Here is a 21,632-nt window from a genome sequence, read left to right as displayed (position 1 = left end):
TGCTTCATCATCTTAAACACTTAACATTGTACTGTGTAAAGTCCTTTAGCTCTAAGTCTTCCATGTTGCCCAAAGTTCTATGAACCATAGAGAGGATTTTGCCTACATTATACCTTCTGTGCTATACTTAGCAAATCAACTTTTGGAATATTTTTCCATGTTCCTTAATTCTGGAAAATTCCTTGAGTCTAGAAACACTGCAGCCACTGGATGCAAAGCTCTAGCGTGAGAGCATCTGATCACCAAGGATTCCCTTTTCTCCTCATTGCCCTTCTCCAGCTTGAAGCACAAGGCCAACAAGAGATCATTCTTCTAACTAATGCTAAATGCTCTGGGCCTTGTTTAAATCCATTGGGTTGGCTTGATCAAGTTCAGAATTGAAATAAAATTAGACTGTCTAACATTTAGCAATAGATTTACTCAATATAGCAAGAAAAATACATTCACAAGAAGATGGCATTGATTCAAATGGGTACCTCTTCTGCTTCAGCTCTTCTTCCTTCACAGTGGCCAAAGTGGCATACCTGGTCAGAAGCATGATTCAAATGTGAAGAAACCCTTGATGCCTTGCCTAGCCTTATGTACTTAGGTAATGAGGAAACTTTGTCAATTTTTCTAATCCCACGGACCATTTAAGTCTCAAGGGCAATTTGATTATCTTTTTTGGAAAAACTAGGGGCAGGAAGCTTCTCTGATCTTTCTCTTTACAGGATACTTATACATTACCTAAAATGGTAGAGCAATTAAGATAGCCTAAGAACATTTTTTTTTTTTTTGCTGTGTTAAAAAATCGTACCGTATAAGAAATTTATTGGGGCGGCTAGGTGGTGCAGTGAGTAAAGCACTGGCCCTAGAGTCCAGAGGACCAGAGTTCGGTTCCTGCCTCAGACACATAACACCCACACAAAAAAACTAGCCGTGTAACCTTGGGCAAGTTACTTAACCCTAATTGCCCTCCAAAAAACCAAAAACCAAAAACAAACAAAAAAAAGAAATTTATAGATATATCTGAAATGAAGCCTAGAACATAGAATCTTAGGATAGAATCAACAAAGGCCTATTAAGAAACCTCAAAAGGTAGGCTGTGGAGATTTTTAAGCAAGAAATGGTCAAGCCTCTTTTTTCATTCTATGTATTTACCAACTGACACATCCTTCTTAGAAGCAATGGTAGTGTTGACCTAATTTGTGTTCCTGAAACTGGAGATTTAAAGGGGGAAAAAATAGTATACATACAGTGAAAGGTCAGATGGCAAGTTGGCCTGGGTGAACTGAACTGTTGGATAGAAATGTGATCTGGTCTCATTCTTAGTAGGTATAGTGGGTTGGGTGAGTTTGTCTTCAAGCCAGTACTGTAACAGCAAGCCCTGTAGTAGCAGATGGTGCTTGAACATTTGGGAGTTGATGATATCTGAAGAGGGTACCCACTAAGAGCATTAGGGTTGCTCTGGAGACCCCAAAATACCAACACACCAGGTCCTGCTGAATGAAAGTCTTCTCAGCCAAAGAAAATAAGTTAAAAATTTATTAAAAGTTTGCTTGCATTTGGCATAAAGTAAGTCTATGCTAGGTCATTCTATGGCATTCTCTGGCACTCTCACCCTTTTATGGTGCTCTCTGGAGCTCTCACTATTCTGTGGCATTCTAATATCACATGGTGTGAGATGGGGTCTTATATACAGAAGGTTGTGGGAGTAATCTAGGGGTGGTCTAGAGGAGGAGTTTGGGGAGGGTCTTCAGGAGGAGTTAATGAGGTCAATGAGTGATTAAGCATGGGAAGTAGCTGGAGGCTACAGATAATGGTGGGCTAGGCCAGTTCAAGGGTGTATTGATATTTTGATAGGCTCAAGGGTGGGAAATAGATGAACAGTGGAGGGCTAGGCTAGTAACTAGGCTAGTGGTTAGCAGAAAGTAGGCTAGAGGTCTGGGCCCAGCCACAATGTAAGGCTTATTGCCTCATGCAAATGCCTCATCAAATGAGACAATTTAATCAAGAGTCCAAGGGAGGTTCCCAGAGCCTGTACCTCAAGGACTCAAGCAGAGCTTGAGGGGGCTCCCAGAGCCCATACCTCATCAATATCCATTAAAAAATAGGGAAAGGCTCTCCTCTGCTTCTGAGGATAAGAGGTAAAACTAGGTAAGGAAAGGAGTGGTTAGACAGAGGAGAACCAGGACAGAGTGTCAATTAAGTAGAGGGAAGAGGAAGCATTCAGGAAAATGCAATTTGTGGAGATAGGATCAAAAGTAGTTGAAAGGATAAGTGGGACAGGACTGATAAATGTCAATGACACCCAGATGCTTGGCATGTATCATCTCTCGACTGTGCAGCTTTATCTTTTTTTTTCCTGGAGTGGAGAAGGAAAGGCAATTGGGGGTAAGTGACTTGCCCAAGGTCACACAGCTAGTTAAGTGTCAGAGGCTAGATTTGACTCAGGTCCTTCTGATCTAGGGCCGGAACTTTATTTACTGTGCCACCTAGCTGCCCTGCAGCCTTATTTTAAAAGTCCCTATGAAACTGAGCATCATACAAAGGGATGACAAAGTCTCTAGATTTGCCACTGCTGAACCCCTGCAATTCTTAGCATACTGGCCTACAGTTAAACCCCAGGGTATGTAATCCCCAGTGTGTTATCAGTTCACCCTCAAAATCATGCCAGTATTTTTGGCTTTTATCTTCATAAGAAAAAAGATTTCATATCTAGTGTCCTTTCCTCTACTTCTCACCCCCAATTCATCAATCAATCAATCAACATTTATTAAGTGCCTACTTTGTGCTAGGCACTGTGCTAAACACTGGACTCCAAAAGAGAGGAAAGCAAGGGTTCAATCTATTACTAATGGATAAGGATTTAATAGCTTTGACTGACCTTTACCCAATGAAGGACTTCGCCATAGTGTATACAAGGAAGTGTAGTCTTAGAGTCAGGAGATGTGGGTTCTGGTTCTGCCTCTGATACTTGCAGGTCCCAGTTTCTCAGGGGCCCAGGCAACTCTCTAAGATATAGATTATAAAGGAGTTTTATACATAGAGGAAGTGTTTTGAAAGGATTTAATTACAGGTTTCATATAAAGATAGAGGTAGAGAGTGAACCTGTGATTTCACAGGTATATGGAAAGGTGAGGAAACTCCCCCTAACAGCCACTGGCACTGATGGGATGAAATCTAGCCAAGTTGCTAAGTGATTACAGGCTCAAGCCTACTGAGAAATATTGTGTATTTGTGTTCATAACATCTCTTCAATTTAGGGAATTCGCAGAGTACTGAGCCTTGACTTGACTTGCATAGGAAGCCGAAGTCAATATGTGTCAGAGGCCAGGTGGTTCTGGCTTTGAGACAGCTCTTTAATTGCTACACCATGCTTCCTCTCTGCATGAATAGCAAGTTTGGGATGAAATAAGACAGAATTAGATAAGATAGAAAAGAGGGAAAGAATCAAAATAGCATAAAATTGCATTACTAATTTCATTAAATGGAGAAATACATCTCTACCTGCAAGAAAAAAAAATACTCATATACTTGAAGGGTTAATATTTTTATTTTATTGTTGCTAATTTAGTCGATGCAAATGTGCTAATTACCATTTTCATCAATGGGTAGTTTTTTTTAAATGAAATTTTAAATTTGCATTTTTTTCCCCCTTTAATCATATGATTTTCCATTGTAGTATGACTACTGTGGAATCTGTCTCAGCAAGCTAATTTTATGCTAGTTGTAGTTTGTAGTGAACTGGAGGGCAAGCACTAACTCCTTCTGTTTTATGAGAACTATAAAGAAGGATTTGGTGTCTCTCAACTTTTTCCATTTAAAATGTAAAAAAAAAATTGAATTTTTTCAGTGTTATTTTATTGTATTATTATGTAGTATTTCTCAATAGTCTGATTATAACCACTTAGACACTTGGCTAGATCTTATCACATTAATGCTAGCTCAAGTGAGTGGTTGGGAAAACACATTAGCAGTAACAAAATGTTTTTATTAAAGGAATGCTGGTCTGACTTAAACAAATATAAAAATCCCTTTTCTTTGAAGTCATGCAATCAGCACTTCTTTATGATTTCCTGAAATGTTCTCTCACTTTAATGACATCTTTAAAGTTTAAAAAGAATTGGGGTTGTAGTGAGGTTGTAATAGGTAGGCTAAAACTTTATACCTGAGTTAAGTAAATATTAGTCAAATTATATTTCTTTTTGAAATTTTATTATGAAATAGATAAATAGAACTCATGATCTGTACCCACAGATCTTCCCCTTGCCAACTCTATTACTGTCAAGACCAGTACTATTTTCCCAGTTACCAGCTTTGCAACTTTATCTGTCCTAATCTCTAGACTCACATTTACCCCACCTATACAATATATTGTTAAATCTTGCCTTTAAAAAAAACAACACTTTTATTATGTTTCTCATATATCCTCTTCTCTTCCCTCCCACAGCCACTGTCTTCATATAGGCTCTCAGCATTTCTCACTTATAGTTTTCCAATGGTCTTCATGCTGCTATAATCCAGTCATTCTAGCCTTGTTGATGATTCTCACGTGTGATCAACAGTATCAAATTTTGTAAAAAGTCAAAGAATGATAAGTATTGAGAAAAGGTCATTAAATTTGGCAATTAAGAAACCATTGGTAATTTTAAATAGAGCAATTTCACTTGAATGATAAGATAGAAATCTAAATTACAGAGAGTTTGGAAGAGGGTAAGAAAAATGGAGATGCTTAATATATATGGCTTTCTCAAAGGGTTTAACTGAGAAAGGGAGCTACAATATGATAGACTGGGGGATCGCATGTGCTGAAGGTAGTTTATTTTTTTTAAAGGGTGCATATGCTTATAGGCAAATAGGTAATTGTAAGACATTAGAAGCCCAATTCTCTAGCACATCAAGCTCTTTGGGGCCTTGCCTCTTTTCTCCACAGTGTTAACTATCCCTCTTAGTTTTGTGTTATCTATAAATCTGCTAAGCATGCAGTGCTTATGCAATGTTTATGCCATTGATAAAAGTGTTAAAGAGCAAAGGGCCAAACAGCATTCTTTGGGGTGCTTCACTATTCTTTGAGTCTGTCCTCTACTTGGTCATTTCCAAATCTATCTTGGATTTTCTTGTAATTTATATCTCATATTATTCTTGGTAAGTATGAGCTCATTTATCAAATACTTTTCTAAAATTTAGGTAAATTGAATTTTAGTTTGGTCACCTTGTGGCAAAGTAGATACAGCAACAGGCCTGGAGTCAACACGACCTGGTTTCAAATGTGGCCTTACCAGCTGTGTGACCCTGGGCAAGTCACTTATTCCCCATTTGCCTTAGTTTTCTCATCTGTAAAATGGGGATAATAATAGCTCATACCTCCAAGAGTGGCTGTAGGCATCATATGAGGTAGTAGCTGTACAGCATTTAGCATTATGTCTGTCACATAAGTGCTATATAAAATGTTAGCTTCTAAAATGTTAACCACCTACTGCTACTACCACTAAACTGTATCTACGCATCTTCCTGACCTACTAATTTAGCTACTCAGTCAGAAAAAGTAAACATGACCTATTGCAGAAGAAGCTATCATGCTTTTTGTAAACCCCATTTATTTTTTTAGGTGTCCACTTTATCATAAGTTTAATGATATATTCTAGTATTTTGATATATTCTAGTATTTTCACAGGAACAAGCTCATCAGCATAGATCACAGACTTTATAAATTTCTTTCCCTGAAAATTGGTATATTTTTCTTTCTCATGCAATCTTAATATTCTTGTTACTTCTCTAAATCATGAGTGATTGATTTGGTATAAAGATAATCTTTCATGTTTGTAAGTTACCTGGTCTGTAATTTTTTTTAATATTGCAAATATTTTTAAAAATACATTTTCAGTTATTTCTTCAAGTTTTGCAAAGATATTTTTGTTTACGATATTCGCAGGCATACTACAACTGTTCCTGTATTGGAAGGACAAAACAAATGATGCCTTCTGCGGAAAGTTTGAGCTTTGAAGCCAAAGCTGGGAAGTGTGAAACCCGCTGTACAAATTTGCCTCTATTTCTTGGTTTTTTCTTCATTACCGTTATTTTTACCTTTATGGCTGGTACTCCAGTTACTGTAGCTATTCTTCGGTATGTATTTTTTCTTCATCTGCACCATCCTGTATGAAGTTTTTCCTGAAAGCTGAAGCCATCTAAATGTTAAATGTGCATATGAAGAAATGTTGGCTAAAATCAGAAGGAAGGAAAAAAATGTTGACCCCATTGCACCTCTGGTACAGCAACACCCAGAACCAGAAAAAGTATGGGATGGCTAAAGGCTGTGCCACACACTCCTCCCCTCCCACCAATCGGCACCCCTTGTTCCTGGCACTGTCACACTCCTCATCTAGCCTACCGCCAAGTCCTAAGTAACTGCCATTTAGCATGCAAGATCAATACTGTCAGCTCTTTTGGTGGGGTAGGGTGGTACTTTTAGGGGAGTTGTGATAGCCATGAAAGCAAAAGCTGCGGGACTAGTAATGGCTGCTGCTGCCATCTCTACAGTGTATTTCCCATCCCATCTATGGTGATTACTAATCATCATCATTTAAAAAAAAAATCTTATTTTATTTTTTTAAAGCCATTGGGGTTAAGTAACTTGCCCAAGGTTACACGGCCAGTTTTTTTGTGTGGGTATTAAGAATCTGAGGCTGGAACTGATCCCAGGTTCTCCTGACTCAAGGGCCGGTTCTCTTACTCACTGCGCCACCTGGTCGCCCCAAATCATCATCAGTTTAAGCCACTTGGAACACAAAGACGAAAATACCATTTCTTCCTTCAAGAAACTTACAGAGAATCATAGATCCCAAGATAGAAGAGATTTTTGAAGGTCACCTAGTCCTGTTTTCCCACTTCCCTGACAGAGAAACTGAGGCACAGCTAGATGAAATTATTTGCCCACAGACACAAAGATGTGAAAGGCAGATCCTGTATTCAAAAATAGGCCCTCTGGCTCTGAATCCTGCATTCTATCCAGGGCATAATAGTGCCCCTTTGTTATCCCTTTCTGTTATGCCCTCAGAGACCTTACTCAGAGGAAAGATAACTGGATTTTGAGTCAGAACACCAGAATTTGAATCTTGGCTCTGTCACTTAGTGCTTGTGTAGGTACTTGGGTAAATCATTGGCATTCTCGGCCTCATTTTTCTCATCTCTAAAAAGAGGAGTTGTGGGGGGTGGTGTGGGATAAGGGTGGAGTAGATGACCTTTAGGATCCCCTTTACCACCCGAATCTAAAATCTTTTCTATGTTCTGGTGATTACTGAAATTTATCTTTATCCTAAGTACATTTCTTGGCACTCTCTCTAAGGATAATTACTTCTCATATCCTTTAACACATAGGAGTATTTGGCTCCCCATTGAGATTTCAGATGCTCCTGCCATCATCACACAGCATCCTACTCTCAATTTTTAAAATTCACTCTATCCTGTTAGAGGGTAGTAAACATAGTTCAGTTTTTTTTTTCTTTTTGAAACTTGACATTTGGTAATTTTTGGATAATTTTTAGATTTCAGAGGCTTTTGAATCATGTTATATAATACTGATATAATTGCTAGCTTTATGAAATTTAAAAATGTTTTAGAGGGGTGGCCAGGTGGCTCAGTGAGTAAGAGCACCGGCTCCAGTGCTGGGATGACCTGGGGATCAAATCTGGGCTCAGATACTTAGCACCACACCCAGAAATAACTGGTTGTGTAACCTTGAGCAAGTTACTTAACCCCGATTGCTATAAAAAAAAATGTTTTAGAATGGAGAATTTGGAGGGTAAAATATTCAAAGTAAACAATCAACATTATCTTAGGTGGAGTCTTAACTGAAGAATATGGTTAACGTTTTTATAATTTTTCTTTTTTTGATGATCTCAACACCTTTTGAGAAATTAACAGTGCTGTTGTCTTGTGGAAATAATGGTCATGAAAATGAAATATAGCAATATATCTGTAGGCTCATCTAAAATTGATTTGGTAAATATAAATTATTAAAAATCTGAATTAAAGAGTAAGCACTAATTTCTTATCTATTTTAGCCCAGATGTGTATAAAGCCAAGTATGAGCCCCTTTTCAGAGGACTGCTGCTGTGAACAGTTCCAAAGTTCTGATTACATAATATAGGGAACTCTCTATTTATTCAGCAGTAAATTAAGGCAAAACATTCACAGAAATCAAGTATAGCATTCACAATGTTATGACATAACAACTTATCACTAAAATGTCCACATAGTTTTCACCAAAATGGCCACATAGTTTTAAACAAAGTACAATCATTTAGTAACTCATTCCTTTAGTGACTCCATCATTTAGTAAGTCCTTAATTCAATCATCCTTAAGGGACATAAAGTACAAAGTTCAAAGTTCTCCACTTCTAGGTCATAGTAAATCATAATCTTCTCTGTCAGCATCAGGTACCCGAGAAGAGATCTTTTCATCTTGACTTGAGGCTGGCTCTCAGCTTCTATGGTTCTTCTCCCACAGTCCCAGCTCTTGCCCAAATCTACACAACTGTCACCTGGGTTCAAAGGCAGGCAGCTCCCAGTTTCTTGTCCAGTTCTTCTTCCAGTTAGTTCCTTGTCCAGTTCCCGTTCCATATTGAAGCTTACAGTATCCAGTCCACCACTTCCTGTTTCTGGGAAGACAAAGCTTAACAGAGGCACAATAATATTCATGCACATTGCTGGCACCATCATCAATTCACTATCCACTTGTGAAATCAACTCAGACCCACCAACAAGGTCTGAGAACTAAACACAAATCATCAGTATAGAAATCAATACAGACCCACAAACAAGGTCTTAAGAGGTCAATACAAATCATCAGCAAAGTCCCAGGACCTCTAAAACCCTCTTCCAGGACTTCTGTAAACAGACAACCAGAAAATCCTCTTTCAGGGCTTCCAGTAAGGTCCCAGGGCTTCTGTACAAAGTAACACAAACAAAAATTAACACAGACTGAACAGACAAACACAGAGTACTGGGATACCACAAGTTTTCTCCTTCACCACAAGAGCTCCATTTTCAGTTCTGCTCTCTTCAGCCTGGGCCTCTCCTTATATATGGTCTTTAGCTCCTCAGTTCATAAGTTCTAGGGTTCACAACCTGTGTTGTTCACAAGTTCTGCTTCTCAATCATGGGCAAGACTCAGAAGAAACTTGAACTGAAACAAGGTGTGAACTACTTCTTTGATTGCCATTACAGTGTGTCAAAATGGAAATAGATTCACAGCTATTTTGTTCATTTTCACTTCTTTTTAAAAAATATCCAATCTGCCATGAAGAAATTTATTGTTATGGGTAAAAGTGATTTAAAGAATGATTTCTGTTTACAACATATAATTATAACTTAAAATATTCTTGTAACTATTTACCATTGACTATTATTTTTAGGTGTGTAAATAACCATCAACGCTCCCTAGCCCTTGGTGTACAGTTTGTTTTGGTCCGATTATTGGGTAAGCATATTTTTAATTCTTTGGAAGATTACTAACATGTTAGTTATGTTAGACACTAAGGAAAAAATTAACCAAAGAAGCTATATAGTAAAAATAAATAATTTTGGATGATTGAAGTTGTCATATCAAGATTGAAGAATTTGTAATCTTTCAGGATATAAAATATCAGAATGTTAGAATAATTTTACCACTAAACTGATGAATCTAAAACTAGTCAAACAATTCTGAGAAATGTTCATGTTATGTGTACCAATATGCTACTTTTATGTGACACAGTTTAAGGAAATATAAGAAAACTATCTATAGATTAATTAAATATGATGAAAAATTTATCCTTAAATGATGTTTTAAAGCTATTTACATACAATTTTAACTATTCAGGAGCAGCAAATGGACTATTTTAATTTCCTTTCTAATAATTCTTTCCTTTGTACAGTGGTAGCTAGATCTGGGTTGAACAAAAGAGAATCTTAGTTGTGGTTGTGGAAAAGGTAGCTAATTTCAAATTTTTTTAGAGTTACAGGGTGATGTAGTTGATAGAGATCTGGCTTTGAAACCCAGAAGAACTGGGTTCAAGTCCTGCCTCTGACACCCATTGGTGATGTAATCCTGAGCAAGTCACTTGTCCTCTCTTAGTTCTGGACAACTCTCTAAAACTCTTATGTTTCAGAGCAAGTGCTGAACACTGTTAAAGGGAGTTTCCTCACAGGAGAATTCCTTCTGGGGTGGGGAACCTGTGACCTTGATGCCACATGTTGCCCTCTAGGTCCTCAAGTGTGGCCCTTTGACTGAATCCAAACTCCACAGAACAAATCCCCTTAATAAAAGGATTTGTTCTATAAAACTTGGATTCCGTCAAATGGCTGCACCCAAGGGCCTAGAAAGCCTTGAGGCCATAGGCTCCCCACGCTTGTAGCAATGAAACACATCTTATCCCTTTTCTGTCTCTATTTGAAAGTAATACAGTTGAAGTATAGAAGGATCTACATGTAAGATTGACACAAGAAAAAATGAGAAAAATACTAAAAGTTTGCTGGAGGCATTATAAGGAGAGATCTAGATATGTTAAACTGCCTAGGTGACACTGATCCAGCTCCAGGTCATAAATATATAACATCTATTGAGACATTAGTGCCCCCTGGAGGCTGCTCAAAGCTTAGTTGTTTGATGACATAGTAGCAGATAGGAGTGGTTGTTGTGGTTGATGGACTGTGTGTATACATGTATGTAAAATGTTTGTAATTAATATGTTTTATGTATACATACAAATAGAAAAAATTAACCATATTCCATCTCTATTCTTTATATATATATCATATATTATATTACATATTATCCCACATATAGGAACAATTCCTGGACCAATTGTATTTGGCTTTGCAATAGACAGTTCTTGCACTCTTTGGGACATTAACCAATGTGGAATTAGAGGAGCTTGCTGGATATATGACAACATCAGAATGGCCTTCATGCTAGTAGGAATAAGTAAGTAATGATATCTTTGAACAAAAAGTCAATTGGTTTGTTTGGGGCAATTATGAATGATCAGCTTCCAATGTGATATTGTTTATAGTAACGATAGAGCATCAGTTGGTTTTAATATAAAAAAAATCTTAGCATATGTAGACATGCTCGTCAATTTCTGATCACTGCCAAAATTGTATTGTGTATTTTAATAGACCTACCAAGAATGGATTGCTTTCTAAGTACTAGAGATACTATTAAATATATTCTTGCCTGTGGAGATTTGAAGACTATCTTGATGTGCAGAGGAATATAAAACAAGTAGTATTTAATTTGATAAACTATAATATCTTGATTATAATGAACTATAACACCCTGATTAAAATATCAGAAAAGGGTCAAGATGTGATTGCATAATAGAGCTGTCAATGTTCTTGACCTAAGAAGATACATTTGGCAGTTTAAATCAGAAATTCATAACCTTAAAAGATCATAAAGCGACCGACTCAACTATTGGTTAATGATGAGCTTGCAATATTAATTAAGAACAGATTAGAATAAATGTCATGGATCCAAAGATTGTTAGAACTTCAAGGAACTTCAGAGACCTTCTGGTTCAATGTTTGTTTGATGATTTTGTTTTGTTGGATCCTGGCATTCCCTATGCTGTTAATATGAGTTCTGTGAGGAGAAAATAAAAATTAACAAAATTCTTTAAATTTAATATGACATTATTTATATTAGGCAATTTTTAAAAATTATGAAAATCAGAATAATTGCCTCTATTTCAGTCTACAGATTCCTCAGTCCACCATATCCCTCTCTCTTTACCCCTCTGCCATGGTTAGAAAATCCACTGTATTATTATAATTTAGAATGCAAGTCAGGGATACAATTAGAAAACAATTACAAAATGGTTGATTTTGTAAGGAAATTATTTTATCCCTATATTTCCATCATTGTCAGTTTAAGGATAGACGGTGAAATTGAATATGTCCTAAGGCTATTCATTAGAGAAAGCTATTTACTTTAGGAAGGAAAGTGGAGTATTGTTAGAAGAAGATATTTCTGTTGGATACAGGTTTGAACACTGCAAACTGATGTCCAACAAGCCAAAGTGAACCCATCTTACCTTGTAGGCTAGCATATTTATTCTGTTCTCCTATTTCATTCTCAGCCTATAGAATCTCAAAGGGAGGGTTCTGTGGTTCCCAGCTTGAAAACCTTATTAAAAAATGTTAGCGGCTGAGGTACCTGGTGTTTCTCTTTTCTACTAGATGACTTGGAATGGAGGTTCTAGTTTCTGGGGATGAAAACCTTTACACAACATCAATTGTTAACAGGCTCATTATATCTAAATGTATAAAAGTGGTCTGTCGTTTTCATTTCCTTTGACCTATTCCCTAACATTATATGACTAGAAAGTAGGTTAAGTAAAAGGCTTTTGATTATGTGAGTCAGGACCCCCTTGCCCCAAGGAGCTTGTGCCCATAGCAGGGAGAAATAATTTTCTTCATGACCTTGGGCAAGTCACTTAACCCCAACTGCCCTCCAAAAAAAAAAAAAAGAAATAATTTTCTTCAAGGAAAAATAAATATCAAGGGATTATTTGAAAATTAATATTAATCCCAAATCAGGGGTTATTATATTCAGAAACAGTATCCAAAATTGAAAATCCACAATTATAAATAATCACTAACAAACCATTATTGATAACCAATAATAGAAGCCAACAATAATTAATAACAAATAATCTAATCCCAATCAATAACCCATAATTAGAATATAATGTTTAATTGTCAATGACTATCATATCCAATTATTCAAAATTAATGGCATATAATCCACCCTTTTTTATCATGTGTGCAATTTCTTTTTTTAAAAATTTTTTATTTTTAACTCATGGAACAAAACAAACATTCTGCAACACAGCACAATAAAAAAAAGATGAAACAGCAAATCTACCACGTACAACTTACTCTTCCCTCCAAAGATACAAGAAAATTGTTGTGTAAATATTTTTATAATAGTCAAAATAACTTAGTTGCTCAAAGTCATTCTTAAAACAATATGACTGTTACTGTATACAATGTTCTTTTGGGCCTATTCACCTTGCTCTTCATCATTTTGTGCAGATCTCTCCATGTCTTTCTAAGATCATTGTGCTCATGATTTCTTATAGCACTTCATTGCAACCCTACACCACAACTTGTTCAGCCATTCCATTATCAATGGGGATCCCTGCAATTTCCAGTTCTTAGTCAGCTCAGAGAGATTCAAAATCATTATTACTGTTTGTGAATTTCCCTCCAGCTTATTCTTACTCACTATTTTCTTTCTCAGTCTCTCTTTTTACCCTATCCTTGTTATCTTATTTTTCACTCTACCCTAGCCCCATTTCACTTACCCCCCAAAAGTCCTCTCCTATCCCCTCCCAATCTCCAATGCCCATACCCTTCCAAAAGTCCTCTCCATCCTCTTCTCCCACCCTCCCAAATTCCAATCCACACACCCCTCTAAAATCCCTCTCCCACCCTTTTCCCCAGTTTTCTCACTGTTCTAAAATGTTGTATTGCCAAGGCAATATTCACAGCACCAACAGTGACTATGAATATGCCAGCATAATTCTGAATTTCAAAATATAACAGATTCTCTATATAGAAGACAGAAGCAAAACATTTATTCAGACACCAGAAAGCTGAATTCCATCACCAGAAAACTGAATCCATCATAGCAACAAAGAAGTTAATACACCTTATCACTGCAGGAATCCATCCTCAATCCACAGCACCATCCCAAAGCCTTCCCACAAACACTCAAAAGTCTAATTGTCTCCTTGCCTGCATTCTCTCCTCCCTCCTGCCCTAAATGCTCTGATTCCCAGCCTCCTTTCATCTCTGCTCCACCCTTCCTACTCAACCCATTCAGCAAACACCTCCCACCACAGGCTCCATGTGATTACATTTAGTCTGTTAAGGGGCAAGGGATTTAAATTCCCATTCCCATTACACATGTTCGGAAAACTTTTACACTGTGACCTTTTCTAGTGTCCTATCCCTCTGTTCCTCAGTACTCTGACAAGTCACCAACAATTGGTCAGAGTTGCCATGCTGTTGCTACCAGTTGATTTACGTAGTTTGAGTATCAGAGGCTAATAACAGAAGGTGTTGTGGGGGTGGTGTTCAGCTCTATTTCAAGCCCAGACACATCTTATCCCTTTTCCTCGGTCCTTATCTCCTCCAGAAATCTCTTGTAGCACCTGGCTACTCAGCTTTTGGGATCCCTCTGATTTTTCCACCAGGCCCCAGGAAGTTCATTACTGGGAAAACTTCAACATTCTGCAGGATTCCATCTGTCCTTTGTACTCTATCTTATCACCACTCATTGTTTCTCTGATTGGTGGGTAGAACCATGAGATTTTGAAGGTCCATTTACAGTTGTACATTTTTACAAAAAAAAAGAAATCTTATTCAAACACTTTTGAAATATCATGTAGTATACAGGCCTGGAATCTCTAGAACACAAAAAATAATATTTTTCTTTATTTAACAAATATAATTGGTCACATTGGGGAAAGTTTAATTGTTTCAGAAAAATGAGGTCATCACTTGAACATAACAAAGCAATGAATGAATGAATTAAAAAATAATTTCTTAAGCACTTATTATGTGCCAGGCACTGTGGTAGGTGATTCCAAAGAAAAGCAATTTAGACAATCTCTTACCCTCAAGGAGCTTTTATTCCAATTAGGTGAAGGCAGCACATATAAATGACCAAGGCTTTGTAAAGTGTGGGCAGGGCAGTCTGAAGTTATTACTTTCTCCCTTAAGAACTCTTTTAGCATAATTAAAAACAATTTACAGTTCTACACTGAACAACAATACTTTTTTCATCCTGAGGAAATATGATAAAGAAATAAATTTGTCTATCACATAAGAGCTAAGTAGAGAAATTCTATATTCTATTATTCCCAACTCTCATAGTTGTGTAAGAAAAGAAATCTGAGTAAAATTTTGAAACTTTTAAAAATTTCTCTTTCATCCAGTGAAACAATCCATTCTAAAATCATCATGAAGATATATAACACCTTTACATGTTTTGTAAACCTGACTCCCAAGGACTTTAATTTACTCAAGGCTAATTTCTCATGGTTCAGGTATTATCCCATGCAGTAATATTGAATTCGTCTTTGTTTAGTTTTCAAGGCAGCAATATCTCAGAAGAGATGAGGAAGAAAGAAATTTCCTCCCCTCCAATTCTTCTATTTTCTGCTCTTCACCCTAAGTGCCCAAGTTGAGCTTTAAAATGTAGACATTTAGAAATACCTTCTTCCTGGAAGAGCTAGAATTGACACCTAAAATTGACAACTAATTTAGTTAATGTTAACAAAGCTGTATATGTGCAAGGAGATGCTGATAGCACAAGTATTTTTTAGGGAAAGGGTCAGTTCTTTGTTTTCTGGGTTGCTCCAGCTGAGGTAAGAAAGATTTCTGCTCATAATAAGGCTCCCATTTCAGTTCATAAAACAATAACAGGCCCAGATGAAAATACAACAAATCCTTCCTCAACTTCACCCACACACTTTTACATTAAGAAAACAAAAGAAGCATTTTCATGATTTCACACATGAGCATTCTACAAAAATAAATCAAGATTACAATCTAGCTGTTTTTTTGCTAAGTGTATAATCTTATCTGTTTAAGTCTCAAGAGAATAGTTCACATGGCTACTGGGTTTCTCTCATTGGAGCTTACTAAATAGCACTGTTCCCTTCATAGACACATACTCAAAAGACAAATAAGGAGCATAGGTGTACATTTTTTATAGGGGGTGGGAGATTCAGCCCCTATGTAAGCCAGACAGCTCAGCTAAGGAAAAACTGATAGGATATCTTACATAGGTAAGGAAGGAGAAGATGCCTAAATAGTTCTCTTCACAGGGAAGCCAGCAACTCTGACAGAAAAATTCTAATCTACCCACTATAGTTAATGGAGATAATAAAACAGAAGTCTTCTTAAGGAATCCCAGACTCTCGCCAACTGGACTTAGAATAGAAACTGGATAGCAGGAATAAAGGATTCCCTGTCCCAAAAAACCAAAAACAAAAACACAAAGAGGCTAAGTCCCAGCCTCGGTAAGATGTGGACTCCACTGCCAACTATTCTTTCCCAGGTCGCTAATGGAGATTTAAAAGGAATCAGGAAGATGAGGGCAGGAGAAGAAGTAGGCAATCAATTTTTTCCTAGTTGTTCTATGTTTGTTGTTGAATTGTTTTCAGTCACATCCAATTCTTCATGACCCCTTTGGGATTTTCTTGGCAAAGATACTGCATTGGTTTGCCGTTTCCTTCTTCAGCTCATTTTACAGATGAGGAATTAAGTCACATAGCTAGTAAATATCTGAGGCTGGATTTCAACTCAGGTCCTCCTGACTGTAGGTCCAACTGTTTATCTGCTATGCTACTTAGATTGCCCATTCTATGTTTAACACATCACATTTTTTTTAAATTTATTTTTTTTTAAGCAATTGGGGTTAAGTAACTTGCTTAAGGTTACACAGCCAGTTATTTCTGGGTGTGGTGCTAAGTATCAGAGCCTGGATTCGATCCCAGATCATCCCGACTCTGGGGCTGGTGCTCTTACTCACTGAGCCACCTGGCCGCCCTGATACATCATATTTCTAATACTCTTCTATTAGGGGCATTCCATGCTATCCTTCATATCTATCTGTGGACCAGAATTTATGTAAATATTTTACTTTTTTTTTTTGAGAGTTAAAACCAGCAGGTTTGCTTGACTGGAGATTAAATAAAGTGAGTAGATAAGCTGAAAGGAAAAGAAAATTATGAGTGCAATAAGGAAGACTGCTGGCTGCTAATGACCAGCTTCTTAGGATATGTACCGGGTTTCTGTATCTTTGGGCTCATTTAGAGGACATAGACATTCTGCTGTATTAAAGAAATAGAGTGAAATATGTGAACCTTGGGGTCATAGAAGTTGCTAAATATCAAGTTTGTTCCTGTGAGAAATTTTTTTTTTTGGTGGTTTGTTTCAGAAATCAGAATTCTCTGTATTGGCAAGAAATCCATAAGATGGGGGAAAATGGGAACATTTTTGTTCATCCTGTTATAAAGAGGGAAATATTTTTTTGGACTTTGGTTACTTTGTCTGGGGAGATGTTGTTTCCCCCAAATACACAGTATTCATCTTCATGCACCTCTACACTTCTAACCTTCAGCCATCCATGCCCAGATCAGCTTGGCACATGGATAGCTATTGCCAAATATTCTCATTTTTCAGATGCAGAAACAGGTTAAAGAAACAGACTTGATAGGTAGTAGCAGAGCTGTAAATAAAACTCAGATATCTTGATGTCTATGATATTTACATAACACCACAGGAATTGTAAGTGGGACAAAGGATCTGTGTTTTTCCCAGCAAGCTCCCATTGTGGGAAATACTTATTACTATATGTGTCCAAACTTATAATGATATAAGTAACTGAATCACAGAAGTGATGGAATCAGTGTTTGAATAAATTGAGCAGGAAACACCTTATAAGAATCTTTAAATCAGAGAATTTAATCAGCTGTTCAAAACGTCCTTTCCCCCCCCTTTTTTTTCTATTTGCCTTTTCTTTATTCTGTCACTGACAGAGAAGCTTATGGATGATGCTTTGCTCTCATTTCCAGGCTTAAAATCATTGTGAGAAATAATATTTCTTGAAAATAGTAGTGTAGTTGGAAGTTTTAAAATATTATCCAGTTAAATATGGAAATGCTGTAATGTCACTGAAGTCTATTGAAGAATTTTGAATAATATATTCTTTAAAATTTAATAGAATGGTACACTATGAAATCATTGTCTGTGATTACTCATATTTGATTATATTAGAGATCAAACCATGTCTCCACTAACCAAATGTTGCATATTATTTATACTTTCTATGAAATAGCTAGCATACTGAAGAAGTGAGAGAGGAGAGGGAGCAAAGGCAGTGTTAGTTGTTAGCTCTGGCCCCAAACATTGATTTTAATTAGGTTATACTCTTTTAGAAAATAAAAAATACAGTAACTTGGCTTAGTGCTTCCCTAATTCTGTTCTCTTAGTTATTTCTTCTTCTCTGCTTTTAACCTTTTTATACACACCATACTGCTGCCATATTAGATAATGAAATGTCTTTGTAACAGATAAAGTGGAAGGAGCTTATTATAAATTTAAGGATACTATTATGATTAAAAAAGGAAAGATCTCTAGAAAATCATAATGTTGTAAATGATGAGATCATTAATTTTTTGAGTATGAGGTTTTATGTTTAAAATAATTAATAATGTGACTATGTAGAAAAAAAGTTAATATCGAAACTTTATATTGTGTCCTTTTGTTCATTCAGTAAATGCCTGTTGCAGCCCTACTATGTGATTAACATATTTATTTTTAATTTCTTTCTTTTTTTTTAAGGCAATCAGGGTTAAGTAACTTGCTCAAGGTTACATGGCCAGTTATTTCTGGGTGTGGTGCTGAGTATCTGAGCCTGGATTTGATCCAAGTCATCCTGACACTGGAGCCAGTGCTCTTACTCGCTGAGCCACCTGGCTGCCCCTAAGCAATTGGGGTTAAGTAACTTGCTCAAGGTTACACGGCCAGGTGTTTCTGGGTGGGTGCTAAGTGTCTGAGCCTGGGATTCGATCTCCAGGTCGTCCTGACACTGGAGCCGGTGCTCTTACTCGCTGTGCTACCTGGCCGCCCCTTTATTTTTAATTTCAATTCAATGAACATTTATAAAGGGAGTAGTCCCTCCCCTCCAAGAAGTTATATTCTAGGGGGTTGTGGTGGGTCTTGTGGGGGAAGAGAAACAACATATATAATTAGAAAGTATATACTGTGGAGGCATATTAAAAACCTCCCTTTTAGTTTCTTTAGAAATGTCAAGCTATAATATTTCTCTGATCTAAAAAAATAACGCTTTCCGACTTCTGTTTGAAGGGAGTTAGATGGAGTACAAAAGGCTTTTCTTAGAGAAATGCATTACAGATAATAACCAAAACTTAGAACCAAGAACACCTTGTCTTGTAAGAATATTGCCTACCTGGAGTGATTAGGCCATAAATAGATCCATCCAATGTCTGTCTTCTCTTTCACATCCTCTGATGCGGATATGATTCACTCCTCCTTTGGGAACATATTGAGATATTGATCAACGGGAGGTGGTATCTTTGTTTACTCTTGAAGAATACTGGAGGAAAATGTCAGTTCTGTAATGCTGTAGTAAATATCATTTTGAAATGTGAAATCAAAATTGTATTTTTACATGCCATGATTTTTCTTGTTTAAGACTTCTAAAAATGTTATTTCAGATTATTTTGGGGTAGGGAGAGGTATGGATTATTTTGGGGTAGGGAGAGGTATGTCGGGGGGGTAGGGAGAGGTATGTTGGAGGGTATGGAGAACTGTGCCATTTTGAACCTCTCTGTCTCTGTCTGTTTTTCAAGCCAGAGATATCTTGGCTATTAGATTAATGCTAAATTAAGTAAAATTGTTTCTGTCAGACTTGTACCTAAAACAGAGAGAATAGTATTACTTCTCTTTCCTTTTTTGAAATCTGAAGTTATATGAAGTAATCTCAAGTGATAGAGAATGAGGAATCAGAAAAGGACTCACGTAGGAGATTTGACTTGTACTGTGCTTTGAAAGAAGCTAAGGGATTTATGAGCCTCAGGTGAGAAAGGAAAGTATTCACAATATGGGGAATTGTTTGTTCAAAGGTACATTTGACAACCAGGGAGTTTCATATATAAACAACTAGCAGGGGAATTTGACTAGAATAGAGAATAAATGAAGAGAAATAAAGCCTAGAAAGGAAGGTGGGAACTAGATTGTAGAAGGCTTTTAAATTCCAGGCTCAGTGTTTCGTATTTTGTCTCAGACAAATGTCTGTGTTTTTGAGCTGGAGGCTGGAGTTGATGGTGAGATCTGACCTTTAGGACTTTCATTTTAGCAGTTCTATGGAAGATAGCTTTGTGAGGTCAAAGACTGGAGACAGAGAGGCCAATTAGGAGGTGCTTAGCATAGTGCCTTGTACACAGTAGGTGCTTAAGAAATGTTTATTGATTGCAATAGTCTAGGTTAGCAGTGTTGACCTGACCTAAGAAAGTAGTGATAATATTGATGAGAGGGGGAAAAATGCAAGAGATGTTGTGGTAATAGGATTACCCTGACTTTATTTTTTAAATCAAAGTTTTATGAAGGAAGGGCTAGCTAACACATTGGCTGGCAGAGTGCATATCCAAGAAAACATCAACAGGCTATAATAATAAAATCGTATAATTGAGTTTGAAAAATAAACCTCACACATATAAAGCAGAAGAGAAGGGGCTGGACTGTAGTTTGTCTGAAAAAAAAAAACCTGAAGGTTTTACTGAGCTACAAACTCAAAATTGTTTGTGTTATGGCAGACAAGACAAATAATAGGCTTCATTCACAAAAATGTGCTGTTCAGAACTAGGATAATGTTTGTTCATTCTGCTTTACTTTTTTTATGCTCAGAATATACTTAGAATCTTGTTCATTTCTTTCTTTTTTTGCTTTTTGGAGGGCGATTGGGGTTAAGTGACTTGCTCAAGGTCACATGGCTAGTTTAAGTGTCTGAGGCCAGATGTGAACTCAGGTCCTCCTCACTCCAGGGCTGGTGCTCTACTCACTGTGCCACCTAGCCACCCCGTCTTGTTCATTTCTTATTGCCACATTTTAGAAAGAATATTGAAAAAGTCAGACAATCCAGAGGAGGGCAATTGAAAGTTGCAACTGTCCCTAGTGTTCATGCTAGAGGACAAGTTGAGGGAAATGGGGATATTTGGTGAAAGTAAGAAGTTATTTATTGGGGATATAATAGCTGAAGAGGATCTGAAGAGTTTTCTTGTGGAAGAGGGATTTGACTTGTTTTGCCTAGCTCTAGAGATCAGGAACAGGATGGCAGGGTGTGGGGAGGAGAATGGGGGGGATTTGAAAAGAGTGAAATGAGGAAAAAGTTCCAAGTAATTAGAGCAGCTGAAAAGTATAATGGGCTACTTTGGGAGGTAGTGCATTCCCTTTCACAGATCGTCTTCAAATGAGAGCTGGATATTATATTTGGGACTTGTATTTGGGTATATTTTAGATTAGGTGACCTCTGAGGTCCTTGCTACCTATGAGAATCTATGATTCTTTGAATTGTATCAAATATGCCTTAATTTCCCACATTCACAAGTAGAAGCCTAGATGTTGAATTTGATATATTTATGTAGGAACTTTCCCCTACCAAATCTGAAAAGATTTTTCATAGAAAGTCACAAATCTTGAAAAAAAAATTAAAATTTATATTTGATATCAATTGAGGTGTCGGGATTTATATTTTATGTTAAGTATAACTTTTTTATATTTGCACATATAGCAAGCTATAGTGTATAAGCTAGATATTGACCCAAGGGATATTTACTCTCTTTTTCTATGAAAACATAATATATATTGATATAATAGGAAATAATTGTGATAACCCATTCTTCCACTTATTCAGAAGGTTTTGGAGGTTAGGTTCATTTAGTTGTGTTGGGCAAAATTTGAGAACTAGACTAAATGTGCTATGATTTGCAGAGTGCTTAGCAGAGTGACTGGTGCATAGCAGCTGCTTAATAAATGTATATTTCCTTTCTTTATTAGATTTGTATATGTAT

The 21,632-nt window shown here is 36.8% G+C and overlaps 1 protein-coding gene across 1 annotated transcript in view; it reads left to right on the top strand.

Annotated features, from left to right (window-relative positions):
* LOC138158870 (solute carrier organic anion transporter family member 4C1-like) overlaps positions 1 to 21,632 on the top strand; it is a 122,636-nt gene that overhangs the window by 96,244 nt on the left and 4,760 nt on the right. Inside the window, exons 10-12 of the mRNA XM_069085172.1 lie at positions 5,915 to 6,105; positions 9,396 to 9,460; positions 10,808 to 10,945. Coding sequence (XP_068941273.1) covers positions 5,915 to 6,105; positions 9,396 to 9,460; positions 10,808 to 10,945 — 394 coding nt within the window. The remainder of the gene's footprint in view (positions 1 to 5,914; positions 6,106 to 9,395; positions 9,461 to 10,807; positions 10,946 to 21,632) is intronic.

The sequence above is a fragment of the Petaurus breviceps genome, unplaced genomic scaffold (genome assembly GCF_028583685.1).
Source record: "Petaurus breviceps papuanus isolate PSGF00001 unplaced genomic scaffold, PetGlider_PUasm1.0 175, whole genome shotgun sequence".
Classification (NCBI taxonomy): Eukaryota; Metazoa; Chordata; class Mammalia; order Diprotodontia; family Petauridae; genus Petaurus; species Petaurus breviceps.
Note: the sequence above shows the minus strand (reverse complement) of the source record. Positions and strands in the feature narration are given on the sequence as shown.